Below are 14,387 nucleotides of genomic sequence, written 5' to 3' on the forward strand. Positions count from 1 at the left end.
CCTGCTTGAGCAGGGGGCTGGACTAGAAGACCTCCAGGGTCCCTTCCAGATTCTATTCTATTCTATTCTATTCTATTCTATTCTATTCTATTCTATTCTATTCTATTCTATTCCATTCCATTCCATTATTCTATTCTATTATTCTATTCTATTCTATTCTATTCTATTCTATTCTATTCTATTCTATTCTATTCTATTCTATTCTATTCTATTCTATTCTATTCTATTCTATTCCATTCCATTCCATTCCATTATTCTATTCTATTCTATTCTATTCTATTCTATTCTATTCTATTCTATTCTATTCTATTCTATTCTATTCTATTCTATTCTATTCTATTCTATTCTATTCTATTCTATTCTATTCTATTCCTTATTCCAACATCATCCCAAAGCAGCTTCAAAAAATCTGGTTGCTACTCATTATCTTGGACAGAAGCAAGAGGCTTAGCGGTGACTGAGAGAGGCGTGACTCAACAACTGTCTTGCTTAGCAACAGAAATTCTGATCCTAATTGTGGTTGTAAGTAGAGGACTACCCCAGCAACGACTGAATGTGTGAAAGGCACTGCAAATCACCAGAGAAAATCAAACTTAACATTTTCCTCTTGCTTGGTTGGGATCAAGCCAATATGGTTCATCCTTTTGTGTCATCGTCTACTCTCTATAGCAATGTTTCTCAATCTTGGCAACTTTTAAGATCTGTGAACTTCAACTCCCAGAATTCCCCAGCCAGGACTGCTCTACAGGGAAAAATTACCAGGAAGACCACGCATAATTTCTTGGAAGCCCTATTTGGCAAAGATTGCGTCTCAGTAAATGCGGGAAAAATGAAACACCCACCTCATTGCATACAGTAGTATGAAGAAGGCTCTCTTGGATAAAATGTATTTATTTCTTCATACCAGTGTAAATAAACAGTGGAATTCATTTGCTCAGGATTTTATGATGGGTACCATCTTGGGTAAATTAAGAAGCAATTGAAGAAATTCAAATTTAATGCTCTGAATGGCTACTAGATATGATGGCTGTATGTCACCACCTCCAGAGAGGCAATATCCTTCTCTGTTCGTATTACTGAGAGCCGGTTGCTTGGGAACATGAGAAGTCTCAACTGCATTTGTGGGTTGATAATGGTCTTCCTGTTGCGCTCAGTAGGTACAAAATGTAGCACTAGGTAGACATAATAGACGAAAAAGACTAAGATCTTAGAATTTGGGGTGGAAGGCCTGCATGTTTCAACTTATATAGCTCAACCACAATTCTGTTTTAGGACAATCAGAGTGGAATCAGAATCATAAGATTGAAAGGGACCTTGGAGATCCAAGGTCCAACCCCAACCCATGGCAGGCTGTAAGTAATCCTATCACAGAATTCAAGAAGAGTAAGCATGATCAAGAAGAGCAACTAAGATGATCAAAGGCCTGGACGCTAAAACATATGAAGAATGGCTGCGGGACTTGGGTTTGGCTAGTCTAAAGAAAAGAAGAAATAGGGGAAACATTATAGCAGTATTCCAGTATCTGAGGGGCTACCACAAGGAAGAGGGGGCTAGGTTGTTCACCAGAGCACCAGAGGGAAGGACGAGAAACAATGGTTGGAAATTGACCAAGGAGAGAAGCAACCTGGAATTAAGGAGAAACTTCCTGACAGTGAGGACAATCAACCAGTGGAACAGCTTACCCCCAGAAATCGTGGGCGCTCCATCACTGGAGATTTTTAAGATGAGACTGAACATTCACCTGTGTGAGATGGTATGGGTTCTCCTGCTTGAGCAGTGGGCTAGACTAGAAGACCTCCAGGGTCCCTTCCAGCTCTATTCTATTCTACCTAAGATAAAAATCCTTTTGGTGTTCTTATATTATTAAAAAAGGTTTGATGGAAGTATTCAACAAACAGCAAGAATGCATATATTAAATAAAATTTAACAAGACATCTGGTCTAGAAAATCAAAGGGGAAGCCAGCAGGAAAAGTTGCAAATCATGTTCACATGATGTCTCGCTTAATAACTACAGGGGAAAAGAAATCTGGCAAAATTAGCTCACCTACTGACCAGGTTGCTTAACAATGAATTGCATCCCAATTGAAGCTGTGATTGTATGTTGGAAGACTACTTGTATTGGATTGAAAATAATGTGGATTGTTTTATAGGCTCACATTCTAACAGACAAGATATAAAGAAAACAAGACAGGAAACCATGCTGATAATTCCACTCTGGGTCACATGACTTCAAAAGAGATGGGAGGAGGACTTAGAATGGAGCAGTCAGCAACATTCTAAGCCATTGCCCCATTGTTTCTCCATGGGGATGCAAGATTTTTTTTCCCCCTCTGCAGTCTCTGGATGGATCCAGCTTTTACAAACTCGGGACTCATGCCAATAGAAAACCCATGATAACACTTAGATGTATATACCACTTCAAAGTGCTTTACAGCCCTAAGAAGGTTTACCAAGTCAGCATATTGCCCCCAAAAATCTGGGTCCTTGTTTTACTGACCTTGGAAGTATGGAAGGCTGAGTCAACCTTGAGCCGGTCAGGATCAAACTTCTGGCTGCAGGTAGAGTTTGCCTGCAATGCTGCATTCCAACCACTGCACCAAGACAGCTCTTTCAAGAACGGAAAGGAGCTCTCTGCATGGACAGCCCCTCACTGACCAGCCAACCCCAAACTAGGTGAATCTGCTGCTGGAATTGCCACTTCTCCTGGGGGTTGGAAATGGGGGGGGGCGTAATCTCCATGGCTAGGACTTTATGAAAAAAACACACACAATTTCTATTGAAGGGACTCAATGAAAAGTCAGCCCTTGTGTCCAGCGGGGGAGGGGGCCGCCTTGCAGGGCCTTTTGGTTTATGCATCAGTAGGAATAACAGCCTTCTGGTGATAACTGTGTCTCCTCTTCCAGAAGACTAATATTGCTGTGGGAGGAGGAGGAGGAGGAGGAGGAGTGATATGTCCAGGCTTCTCGCTGATAACTGGGCAGGGAGGTGTGGTACCCCATGGTTGAATTAAATGATGCAATGGGAGTGTTGATTTCACACAGCTGGTCTCCAGCTCTGAAGACAACTAATGCACGCACTAGAGGACTTCTGCCAGCACAGGATGGAAAACTCTAGTTTCGGCTAAACACCTTAGCCTGACTTCAGTCTGCCTCACAGCCGGCTGCCTCTCAGATGGAAGCTCTGATGTGAGGCCATCCTTGGGCTCCTTCTGCTGTTTTCAGAGTTATCTGCTGACAGATGAACAGGCAAAAGACCTGGGCCCCTTCACATCATTTTTTTCCCAACACTCTGTGGAGCTGGAAACAATAAAACCTGTTGAGGAGTAAGGGACTTGGCTTCTGATCCCTTTTAAAATAATTACATTTATTTATTGAAGCTATTAGATGGCCCTTAGGTGGATTCTCTCTGTGCAATATTGTAGCAGATTACATTAGCATTTCTTATGGTTTACATTTGTTCTTTTCCCAGTAACATTTTTGTTTTTATTTTACAACAACACTCTTGCAAGGCAGGACAAGGCAGCCGAAAACCATATGTTCGTTTCAAGCTCAAGCGGGGTCCCCCTACTTTTGCAACTGTTGACACAGCTAACTCGGATACTGAATTAACCCATTAACCATATATTAAGCCATAAATTAACCAAGGGGACGGGGTTCACATAGCTTTCCAAACCTCACCTCCCCCGTAAGCCCCGAAGTTAGCACTATCCAAGCCCGGTCGGTTTCACAAACGCAGCCGCGAGGTCTCCATCTGACTTGGCTAAGCGTGGAGCGGGAACCCAGCCTGCTCGCATCAATCACCCGGCTAACCCGGGAGACCCAGCACAAGCGCGAACCAGCGGTTAAGACTCGAGCCCAGGCTGCACGGGGGGGGGGGGGGGGGGGGGCTTCTTTTTCGCCTTCCTCCAGCTGGAAACGGCATTGCCCTTTTAAGAGCCCAGGCGACGGAGACAGGGAGGGGGAGGAGGCCCCTTTCTTGGAACAGCCGCGGAAAGCCGAGGAGGTGGGGGGGGAGAGCGCGGGGAGGGGAGGGGAGGGTCTGCCGGAGCCGTCTTCGTTCTTTGGAGGCAGCCCGGAGCCATCGGCGCGGCGCCCAGCCTCCTCAGTCGGGGTGGCGTCCGCGGGCTCCTGGCTCAGTCTAGCTCGGGGGGCGCTCGACGGCGGCGCAATGGGGCTCCAGCGCTGCTGCGGCCGGCGACCCCGATCCCCAGACCGCTTCCTCCTCCTCTAACGGCAGGTGCCGCGGCGGGGGCCTCCCCCCCGAGCCATGTACGCCAAGGGCAAGGGCTCCAGCGTGCCCTCCGACGGACAAGCGCGCGAGAAGTAAGTGCTCCGCTTCCCGGCCGGCCGCGTCGCCTCCTCCTCCTCCTCCTCCCCGGGGACGGGGGCGACGGGGACGCCTCGGGACCCCACCCCTCCGACCTCCCCCGCTTCCAGGCAACTCCGCTTTTCCCTGCTTAAACTTTGAAGCCGGAGTTGGGCGCGCGGGCGCGCCGCTCCAGCCGCGACCCCTCCCCTGGAAAGCGCGCCCTCGCTCCCTCCCTCGGATTGGGGGCCGGGGGCTCCCCTTGGCGCGGGGGAGCCTGCGAGGGGGGGTGCTCGGCGCTCCCGGTGAGCCCCGTCGGGGGAAAAGTTACGGGAGGGTCTTTGGGAATTTGGGGAGGGGGGTCGCCGAGAACGGAAGAGTTGCTCCGGGAAGAGGCGGAGAAGGGGGAGATCGGAGGCGTCCTCCTTTCTCCACCCCCCCGCACACGCAGCCTTCATCCAGGGAGAGAGAGAGAGAGAGAGAGGGAGGTTGGAGACGCGGGGACAGCCCCGGGCACATTGCGCTCTCGCCCGACGTGCGGCAAGAGGACGCGGGATTGAAGGCACCCGGCCGGCGGCGTTTGCCTGGGGACCAAGCGCAGCCCACCCGGGGTGGCTCGGTGGGGGGGGAGCTCGCGGGTGCGAAGTGGGGTGCATCTGAGTGCAGCTTCCCCCTCCATCGTCCACCCCCCCTTCCCCCGCTAGCTTCCTCCCTGCATCGTTCAGTTGTTTGCTCCAGGCACACGTGGGCGGCTGGTGTCTCTTCCTGTCTTCGACAGACCCTTTCTTTCTCCCCCCCCTTCCAAATCTTCCTGCGATCGGGGGAGGACGAGCGTGACAAGTGGAGTTTAAACCCCCCCCCTCCCTCCCGAAATGGAACCGCCGTGTCTCTGCTTGTATGCGCTGGAATGAGGACGCTGAATACCTTGCGGGGTGGGGGGGTTGACCTCAGTATTCCTCAGCGCTGATGTTTGCTTGCTGGAGCCGCGGAGGTTATGAAATACGTGTTGGGGGGGGGCTATATATAAGTCCCGTAATAAATATTCAAGGGGGGAGAGGGGAATATACGGAAGGGGGAAAATCAGACCTCAATGGGGTAGGATTAAAACATGCATACCAAAGTAATTTACAGAGGAGGGGTCCCTACAGTCCAGAGGCTGGCGTTGCAGAACTGCTCTCCCCCCCTCCGCCGCCCCCCCCCCGCAGAGGGCTTTCCATTCCCTGATTTTGGACTACGCAGACATGCATCGATGAGGTCTCTGCAATGCTCCCTTCTGGTTAAGATGAGGTGTGGAACTCAAGGCCACGAGACACAGCAAGCTGCTCCTCACCACTAGACAGGTTAAGGGTTTTTCAAGCACAGACTTCTATTGTTATGCCCACATATGGCTCAAAGTTCTGGGCTAGACTACCTGTGAATTAGGAACATTGACATTAAAACATCTGGAGATACCTGTTGGGAACAAGCTGGCTCAGGATATCAGAGAGCTATCCATTTTGGACTAGAGTATTTATTTTCTTCGGTGACCGTTCACAAATTCTAAGATCTATGGAACAGAAGATTCTCTTTTTATGATATCTGTTTATGGTAGACAGATGCCATAGTAGTACATAATACTACATAAATATTAACAATAAAAGTCCTTGGATAATTTGCTGGGAGGCCTGCAGATCTCTTTTTGCCTCTTTCCTGGCCATTCTTCTTTGGTTTAACAGCTGTTTGGCCAAAAAACATTTGGTCAGGGAATGCTTTTTTCCCACTGTTTCCTCTCCATGCCCTGAACAAGCTTCAGATAATTAGTTCCTTCTTGTTGAAGTGCTGTTTAAAACTACAAGAACAGCAGCAAGAGAGAAAGTTGGCAATTGTGATGGCGGCAGCTGGGCAGGGGCTGTGGAAACATATCGCAAATGTGGGGTCTAATAAGGTAAACTCATCATATCTGGGCTGCAGAAAGCTGAATGACCACTCGATAGCAGCAAATTATAAAGAATTTTCTGTTTCTCATTTCTCATGCCCAGTGGACATCTGGATTTTTGCATCCCACATAATAGTAGAACAGGAGCTTTTAAGGAAAGCAAAAGGGCCGTTGCTCTGTAGCCAAGAAAAAAAAAAGAGAGTAGAGAGAGGTTGCACGGCAGCTTGTGCAATACATCATATTCTGTTGTACAAAGGTGCAATGGAACACACAGGGTCAGAAATGTAATCCCTCTCTACTGCTCTTTAAAGCAGCCGTGTCTTTTCCCCAAACCATGGAATAGCTGCAGAGGGTCCAATCCTAGGGGGAAAAAGTCAGATTGCTTTAAATAGCTACACATAGGTACTGTGGTTGTATTTCTGCATGCTCTGATCAGGCATCTTTCCTGAATTATTTCCACTGCACAGCTCTAGTAGCTACACTAATCTATAAGGATATGTGTGAGATGAAAATACAGTATTTTCAGAAGGTTTTTAAAAATATTTCCCTCTAGAAAATTCCTATAAGTTAGTCCATTCAACTTAGTTCATATAATGCAGATGGGAGGGCTGAATCCGAGAGCTGCTTTAGTGAATTCCAAGGTATTATGGTATATTCTTAACTTACAAACACATCTAGGACCAGAATTTCCATTGTCGAGCAAGGCTTTTGTTAGTGAGTTTTACGACTTGTTTTGCTATGTTTGTTAAATGAATCACTGCAGATAAGTGAATCACACAGTCATTAAGCAAATCTGGCTTCCCTCGTTGACTTTACTGGTCAGAAGCTGGCTGGGAAGATTGCAAATAGCCGTTACCATTGCTGTTTGCTGCAACCCAGTAAATATATGCCAATTGACAAGCACCTGAAAATTGATCACATGACCCTGGGGATGCTGCGGTGGTTGTAAGTATGAGTGCAGATGGTAAGTCATTTTTTCCCCAGTGCCGTTGTCTTCAAACAGTTGCTAAACAAATTGTTTAGTAAGTCGAGGACTACTAGCATCCTGTTTTGGAAGTGAATCTCCAGGTATTTGGGTGCATTTAGGAGTTTGCTTTGAAGAGGATGTGAGGCAACCGGTAACATCTGAACTATGCCTTAGGCTCGTGAAAAATTATTGTCCAAGAATTCCAGACGGTAGACCCCACTTTCCTAACCTCATGCCTTTTAAGTTATGTTGAATTTGGATTCCCATTCTGAGCAAGGTTATGGGTACTAGAAGTCCAGCATTTCTGGCAAGCATCAGGTTGGGGAATTCAGTGGCCAGTTTTGCGTAGACCCTTCCCCTTGGAATCCGGTAGACCCACACATTTTTAGCTTCCAGGAAGCCATAAAGGGCCAGGATTTCCCCTAGGCACAGTAGAAACCTGAGGATTGCATGGATCGGAGAGGGTGGGTCAGGGGCCTAGTTTTCTTATTTTTGGCTTTATTATTCTGAGCAGCCCAGAGTTGTGTTTTACAAGATGGATGACCATATAAATCTTTTAAATAAATAAATAAATGCAAGTGTCCCAGCAGGGGTTAATACCACAGTGTTTAGTTGATTGCTAGATCATCTGCCTTTGTCTAGATTTTATGGCTCTTTTTGCCTGGCTAAAATCATTTTCTTGGCAAAGAGAGGAGTTTTGCTAAGTAGGAAGAGCACTTTTTTTTTAATCTGCAGGAATTCCAGGTCCAGTCTGTGATATCTCCAGGAATTAATATCTTAGATAGCTGCTACTGGCAAAAAACATGGCTTTGAAATGCTGTGCCCTCCCAACTGTTTCAGGCACCTAGTAAGTTTCCACAGTATGGTTTGAGCGCAGAAAACCCCAACTTCAGAACCATCAGTTCCGTTTAAATGGTTCTTGAGTTCAGTGTTTGGGAAAAACCCCTGAGCTGAAGGAGAGTCCCTGATTATTGAGCTAAAGTGCAGGCAAGATGGAGCAGTGGGTAGACTGCTGCATGTGGTACATCGGCGTCATTTATTGTGAGTACCGCATTTAAAAAAATATCAAATAACACCAACTTCTTATAATAGAATTATTCTTTGGATTTATGTTCTACCTTTTTGCTAGGTGCTCAAGGCAGTGCATGTGGGGTTTTCCCTATAACCGTAAACCTGTGGGGTAGCCTGGGCTGAGAGAGAGTGATTGGCCCAACGTTCCACTGTGAGCTTCCATAGGTGAAAGTGGATTAGAACACTGTATTTCTCAACTTCGTCAGCTTGAAGATCTATGGACTTCAGCGGAAGTTATCAGTCATCATGCTGGCTAGGAAGTTCTGGAAGTTGAAGTCCACACAGCTGCCAAGGTTGATAAACATTGTTCTTGTCAATCACTTCAGCATCTGCGCTACAGATCCTCTTGTATGGAGGATTCCAAGGAAAGAAGGAGATATACAAAAACCCTGTCAAGCTCAGAAAGTCAAGAGTCCAGACAGTTCAAATGAATATATAGATTTATTGTATGCTAAAGCCCTCTAGAACAGGGGTGTCAAACTCAATTTCATTGAGGGCCGCATCAGCATTGCGGTTGCCCTCAGGGGGCCGGGTGGGTATGGCCAGGGTGGGCGTGGCCTACGGGGTGGGCATGGCTAGAGTGTGTATGGCCTACTGGGTGGGCGTGGCCAGCTCTACATCATTCGAATCAAGGGTGCCTATGGGGGCCTGGAGTGGGACAGATCTGAGGGTCTCTGGCAGAAGGAGGGTCTCTGGGCCAGGGCGAAGACAGTGGGGGGCCGTTCCCTCACTGTTTCCAGGATGGCTTCGCGGGCCACATGAAACCTCTTTGCGGGCCGGATACGGCCCCCGGGCCTTGTGTTTGACATGTCTGCTCTAGAAGAATCTGACAATCAAAGCAAATGTGGCTCAGTGGGTTAGGACGCTGAGCTTGTCGATCAGATGGTCGGCAGTTTGGCGGGTCGAATCCCGAGTGCCGCGTAACAGAGTGAGCGCCTGTTACTCGTCCCAGCTTCTGCCAACCTAGCAGTTCGAAAGCACGTAAAAATGCAAGTAGAAAAATAGGGACCACTACGGTGGGAAGGTAACAGTGTTCCGTGCGCCTTTGGCGTCTAGTCATGCCGGCCACATGACCACGGAGACGTCCTCGGACAAGCACTGGCTCTTCGGCTTTGAAACTGAGATGAGCACCGGCCCCTAGAGTCGGAAACGACTAGCACGCATGTGCGGGGGAACCTTTAACTTTACCTTTAAGAGCCAATGGGATTCAAGATGAGTTGGACTTAGATCTTTTGTGGGCATGAAGGGATTCAGGATTGACAACGTGTTTGACTCTTCCCTTGGTCTCAGCTTGGTCACCTCCTACACACCCTTTCTATACACAGAGAGTCAGAACAGTATAGTGGTCATGTTGTTCAGATAGGACTAGAGCAGGGGTCTTCAAACCTGAACCTTTTATGACTTGTGGACTTCAACTCCCAGAATTCCTCAGCCAGCGTGCCTGGCTGAGGAATTCTGGGAGTTGCAAGTCCACAAGTCATAAAAGGGCCAAGTTTGAAGACCCCTGGACTAGAGGAATCAATTCTGTCTACTGAAGAGCTGCACTGGATGAGAGATGAGAGATTTGAAAACTTTTAAAGGTAGTTCTTAATTTATGACCACAACTGGAACAAGAACATCAGTCGCTAACTGATGCGGTTGTTAATTGTGTTGTGCCTAATTTTATGACATTTTTGCCATGCTCATTAAGTGAATTTGGTTTTCCCATTGACTTGCTTAACAGAAGCCTCCTGGGAAGCTTGTAAATGGTGATTACATCACCCAGAGAGGCAGCAAATGTCATAAATACATGGCAACTAAGTGCCTGGATTTTGATCATGTGACTGCAGGCACTGTAATGGTTCTAAGTGCAAGAAAAAGTCATGTTACTTTTTCAGACAGTCATTAAATGAATGGTCATAAGTTGAGGGCTACCTGTATTTAAAAAAGTATCAAGAAAACACTGAACGTACAAAATGCCATAATTAAGAGGAAGGAAGAAATCTCCACTCTAGTTTGAGTATAAACATTTTTTTTAATCACTGCTGCATTTTGTAATACCTATATTGGACTAGCCATTTAAGCAAAAAATAAAACATCTAGTATTTTTTAATTCTGTCTCCAGGAGCTGGGACAGAGTTCAAAAAATAGTACGGGTTTATTTCATGCTACCTATACACAAGAATCTGGTCAAGGCAAATCAACTCTAGACGAGTCATCAGAATTCACGAGGGGTCGGCTGGATTAGGTCTCTTGCAGGAGCGTAGCAACTCCAAATTGATGACACATTTGATCCCACCCTCAAGCTCAGCCTGGTCGTCATCTACAGATACAGATAGTCCTCAACTTACTTCATTTAGTGACCATTCAAAGTTACAGTGGCACTGAAAAAGTGACTTAGGACCATTTTTCACACTTAGGACCATTGGCAGCATCCCCATGGTCACATGATCAAAATTCAGATGCTTGGCAATTGGTTCATATTTATGACAGTAGCGGTGCTTTTGGGGTCACGTGATCAGCTTTTGCGACCTGACAAGCAAAGTCAATGGAGAAATCCAGATTCACATAACCACCGCTAACGACATCATGTTACTAATTTAATCAGTGCAACGATTCACTTAGCAACTCTGGCAAGAAAAGCCATAAAAATGGGGGCAAAACTCACCTAACAAATGTTTCACTTAGCAACCTAAATTTTGGGCTCAGTTGTGGTCGAGGATTACCTGTATACAATTTTAAACAACTGTATTAAATGCTTTGAGAATGCCTCTATATGAGAATCAAAAAAGAAGACACATTAAAACAGGGTGGGGCTGTGACTGCATTGTCACAACTACCATCTTGATTTTTTTGGCACACATACCCCTCCTGTTTTCAGACCCTATTCCTCCTGTTTAAAAAGACATTTTTTATAAATGGAGGTGATCTATTAGGAACTAGAAACATGGCAACCAAATATGAGCCAAGCAGTTCTTAACGGAATGAGTCTCCAAGGCTCTTGACTGCAGCGTTAATTCTTCGGCCCGTGTTCCTTCCTTCACACATGTTTAAATACCATCGATTCAGAAGAGGAAGGACTTTGGTGCCCTTCACAGAATTGCTGGGGGGGGGCAAACATTAGAGAAGAGGCTGCTATCGAATTACTTTTTGCTCTGGAAGGAAAGCTGGGGTATAAATCTAACAAGTCATAGGTTTAGATTTGCAGCTATAGATTTCTGGAAAGAGGCCCATTCCAAGTAGAAATGATGCTATTGGGGGGGAAAAAAAAGCTTGTGCTTCCCTTTTATGGCAGGGGACCAAGTCGGCTCTGGAGGGGCTACCGACTTAAAAGAAGGTGGGGGAATCACCTGTTTGAGATGGGCCTTGAGGACAAAGCTAAACAGTTTTGGGAACAGGAGAAACAGTGGCTGTTTTTCCCACCACAGCAGTAGAATTTGGACAGCGGTGGAGAGATGCAAGTAGCACTCTGCAGCACAGGAGCGCAAAGACAGACTGTCTGCAGCTCTTTGAAACAGCTGCATCTTTGGCTCTGCAGCTGCTGTGCAATCCTGGGATAGGTGTGGCTATTTTAAGGAATTGCAGGCAGGTACCTGTCCCTGCTCCTGCTTGCTCCAGAGCTTGCTTTGTGGTTGAATCCAAAGGACTCCACTGTTTTTCATAGGCAACTGCCAGACATTTCAAGGCAGTTTAAAAGGAATGCAATGCAGTGCAGTGCAATATTAATGTACAGAATTCATTAGTTTCAACAGGTATTAATAGCCACTATCCTAATCCTAGTCTGCAGTATAGATTTTACAGGCCAGATGTTCTCCTATCAAGATTTTTTGATAAATACTTGCTTTACCTTCATTATTATTTTTTAAAATAGGAAACTAGCCTAGTACTTACCAATAATTGCATCAGTGTTTTTAGGCCCAAATAGATCCCCAAGACAGAAAATAAAATTGGTGAGTGGCTGCAGCCTGGTGGATTCTCCCCCCACCCCCCAAAATATGCCTACTTGCTCAGAAAAAGGACAGAGTGAGGCAGTTTGTCTTCAGGTAAATGAATATTTCATGCTTTGCTATGCGCATCCTCTCAGCTATTTTGTGCAAGTGCCCAGAATTCAAAATGTATCCACCAGCCCCAAAAGATTGGGGGGCCTCTGACTTGGAGGGGATTTAATGTGAGATTTAGATACATTTATGGAGGAAGAAGAAAACTTTTTAGAAGCTTTTGGCTAGGATTGATGCATGGAACCTCCCTGTTCAGAAGCATTCTATCTCTGAATGTAAGTGATGGGCTGCTCCCTTTGTGCCACATACTTGGGCTTCATGAAATTATCTGATCTGGTGGCTCAGTGTGAGAAGCAAAATATCGACTGCATGATGCAGTACGTATATTTGATGTGATGGACAAGACAGGTATTGACTAGAATTCCTACAAAGCACAACTAAGCTGGGTTGTCAATCATTTGCAATAGGTATTTACGATAGGTATGTGTATACATTTTGCAACACACACATATATTATTATGACCCCTGCTGTAATATTTAAAGCTTTTAGCAATCAGTCATTTCAAAATGGTTTGCTTTATTCTGTATCATCAGGAAAGAGAAAGTGATGTCAGGAAAAAAAATGGGGGAGCAAAGAGAAATGTCAAAATCGTGGTCCCCTCACACTGCTACCTCTGGCTCCACCTTCTTTGTGGGAGAACCACCCTCCCCTGACAAATTACTCCCTCAAAAATACTTTCTATATCAGTATTTATCAAACTCGGCAACTTGTAAGATGTGTGGTCTTCAACTCCCAGAATTCCCCAGCCAGCATGGCTTACTGGGGTATTCTGGGAATTGAAGTCCAGAGTTGCCAGGTTTGAAAAACGCTGTTCCAAATCAACACACCACAAAAGGGCCAGAACACTTCTTTTTTCTTGGAGCTTTAGCAGCTGCAATGAAAACCTATCAGCTTTGTTCTGACTCTTTATTACTCTGAAATCTGATTTGATTTCACCATAGCGATTCTAGCAGCATTTAAAATCAAAATACAAACAACTCCATGCATCCATACAACTCAAGAACTTCATGGGCTGCAAGAAACAATCTGTACTCATGCCTAGCAACACTTTCTGGCCTTCGAGGCTTTGCAAAAAGCTGGCTGGGTTGGACCACCTCCAATCTTTGGGGGGGGGGGTGTTCCAAAGGGCAGGAAAGGCATGCACCCTGGGCCCAGAGAGATGACCTCCTTGATCAAGGGGACTCTCAGCATGCCTCTCCTGCCAATCCAGACGGACAGATAGAGGCAATCGGCTTGGTGGGGCAACCTGCTGTGCCTCTAAAATAGGTAAACTTAGGTGAACCAACTACTCTTAGCATGTTGTATGGCTACAACTGCTGCGTCTCTAACTGATCTGGTTAGTGTGTTGTTTGAATACTATAAACCTGTCTCTATTGCTGAAAGTCTTGACTAGTACAGGTAGTCGTTGACCACAATTGGGACCAGGATTTCTGTTGCTAAGCAAAGTGGTTGTTAGGTGATTCCTGATTTTATGACCTTTGTTGCCATAGTTAAGCGAAACACTGTAGTTGTTAAGTGAATTTATTTATTTATTTATTTATTTATTTATTTATTTATTTATTTATTTATTTATTTATTTATTTATGGGATTTATATCCCGCCCTATCTCCCGAAGGACTCAGGGCAGCTAACAACAATAACATATAATAAGTACAGAAATTAAGATAAAAATAAAATTAAAATCATCTGTGCAATAAATTAAAATTAAAAATAAATTAAAAATTGTAAATATAATTAAAATGCCTGTCAGTCCAGGTCAATCCGGCTTCCCCTGTTGCTGGGGTGTCAAACTGCCTGCCTGCGGGCCGGATGCATCGTAGAGAAACCGTGTCCCCCCCCCCCCATTGCCTGCAATGGAAAAAAAGTTGTGATACATTGTGACACGTCACGTGACGTTACGAGTTTGACACCCCTGCCCTATTGACTTTGCTTGTCAGAAGCCAGCTGGGAAGGTCACAAATGGTGATCACATGACTCTGGGATGCTGCAACCATTGTAAAAAATGCTGGCTGCCAAGCACCTGAATTTTGATCATGTGACCATAGGGATGCCCTAGCGGTTGTAAGTGTAAGAACTGGTTGTAAGTTTTT

At 45.7% G+C, this 14,387-nt stretch overlaps 1 protein-coding gene across 2 annotated transcripts in view; it reads left to right on the forward strand.

Moving 5' to 3' along the window:
* Window positions 1-4,079: 4,079 nt before the first annotated feature.
* SSBP4 (single stranded DNA binding protein 4) overlaps window positions 4,080-14,387 on the forward strand; it is a 53,774-nt gene continuing 43,466 nt past the window's right edge. For both annotated transcript variants that reach the window (XM_083379628.1, XM_083379629.1), the window contains exon 1: window positions 4,080-4,323. In XM_083379628.1, coding sequence (XP_083235754.1) covers window positions 4,268-4,323 — 56 coding nt within the window. In that variant the 5' untranslated portion in view covers window positions 4,080-4,267. The remainder of the gene's footprint in view (window positions 4,324-14,387) is intronic.

This window comes from Vipera ursinii (genome assembly GCF_947247035.1).
Source record: "Vipera ursinii genome assembly, chromosome: 1".
Taxonomy (NCBI): Eukaryota; Metazoa; Chordata; class Lepidosauria; order Squamata; family Viperidae; genus Vipera; species Vipera ursinii.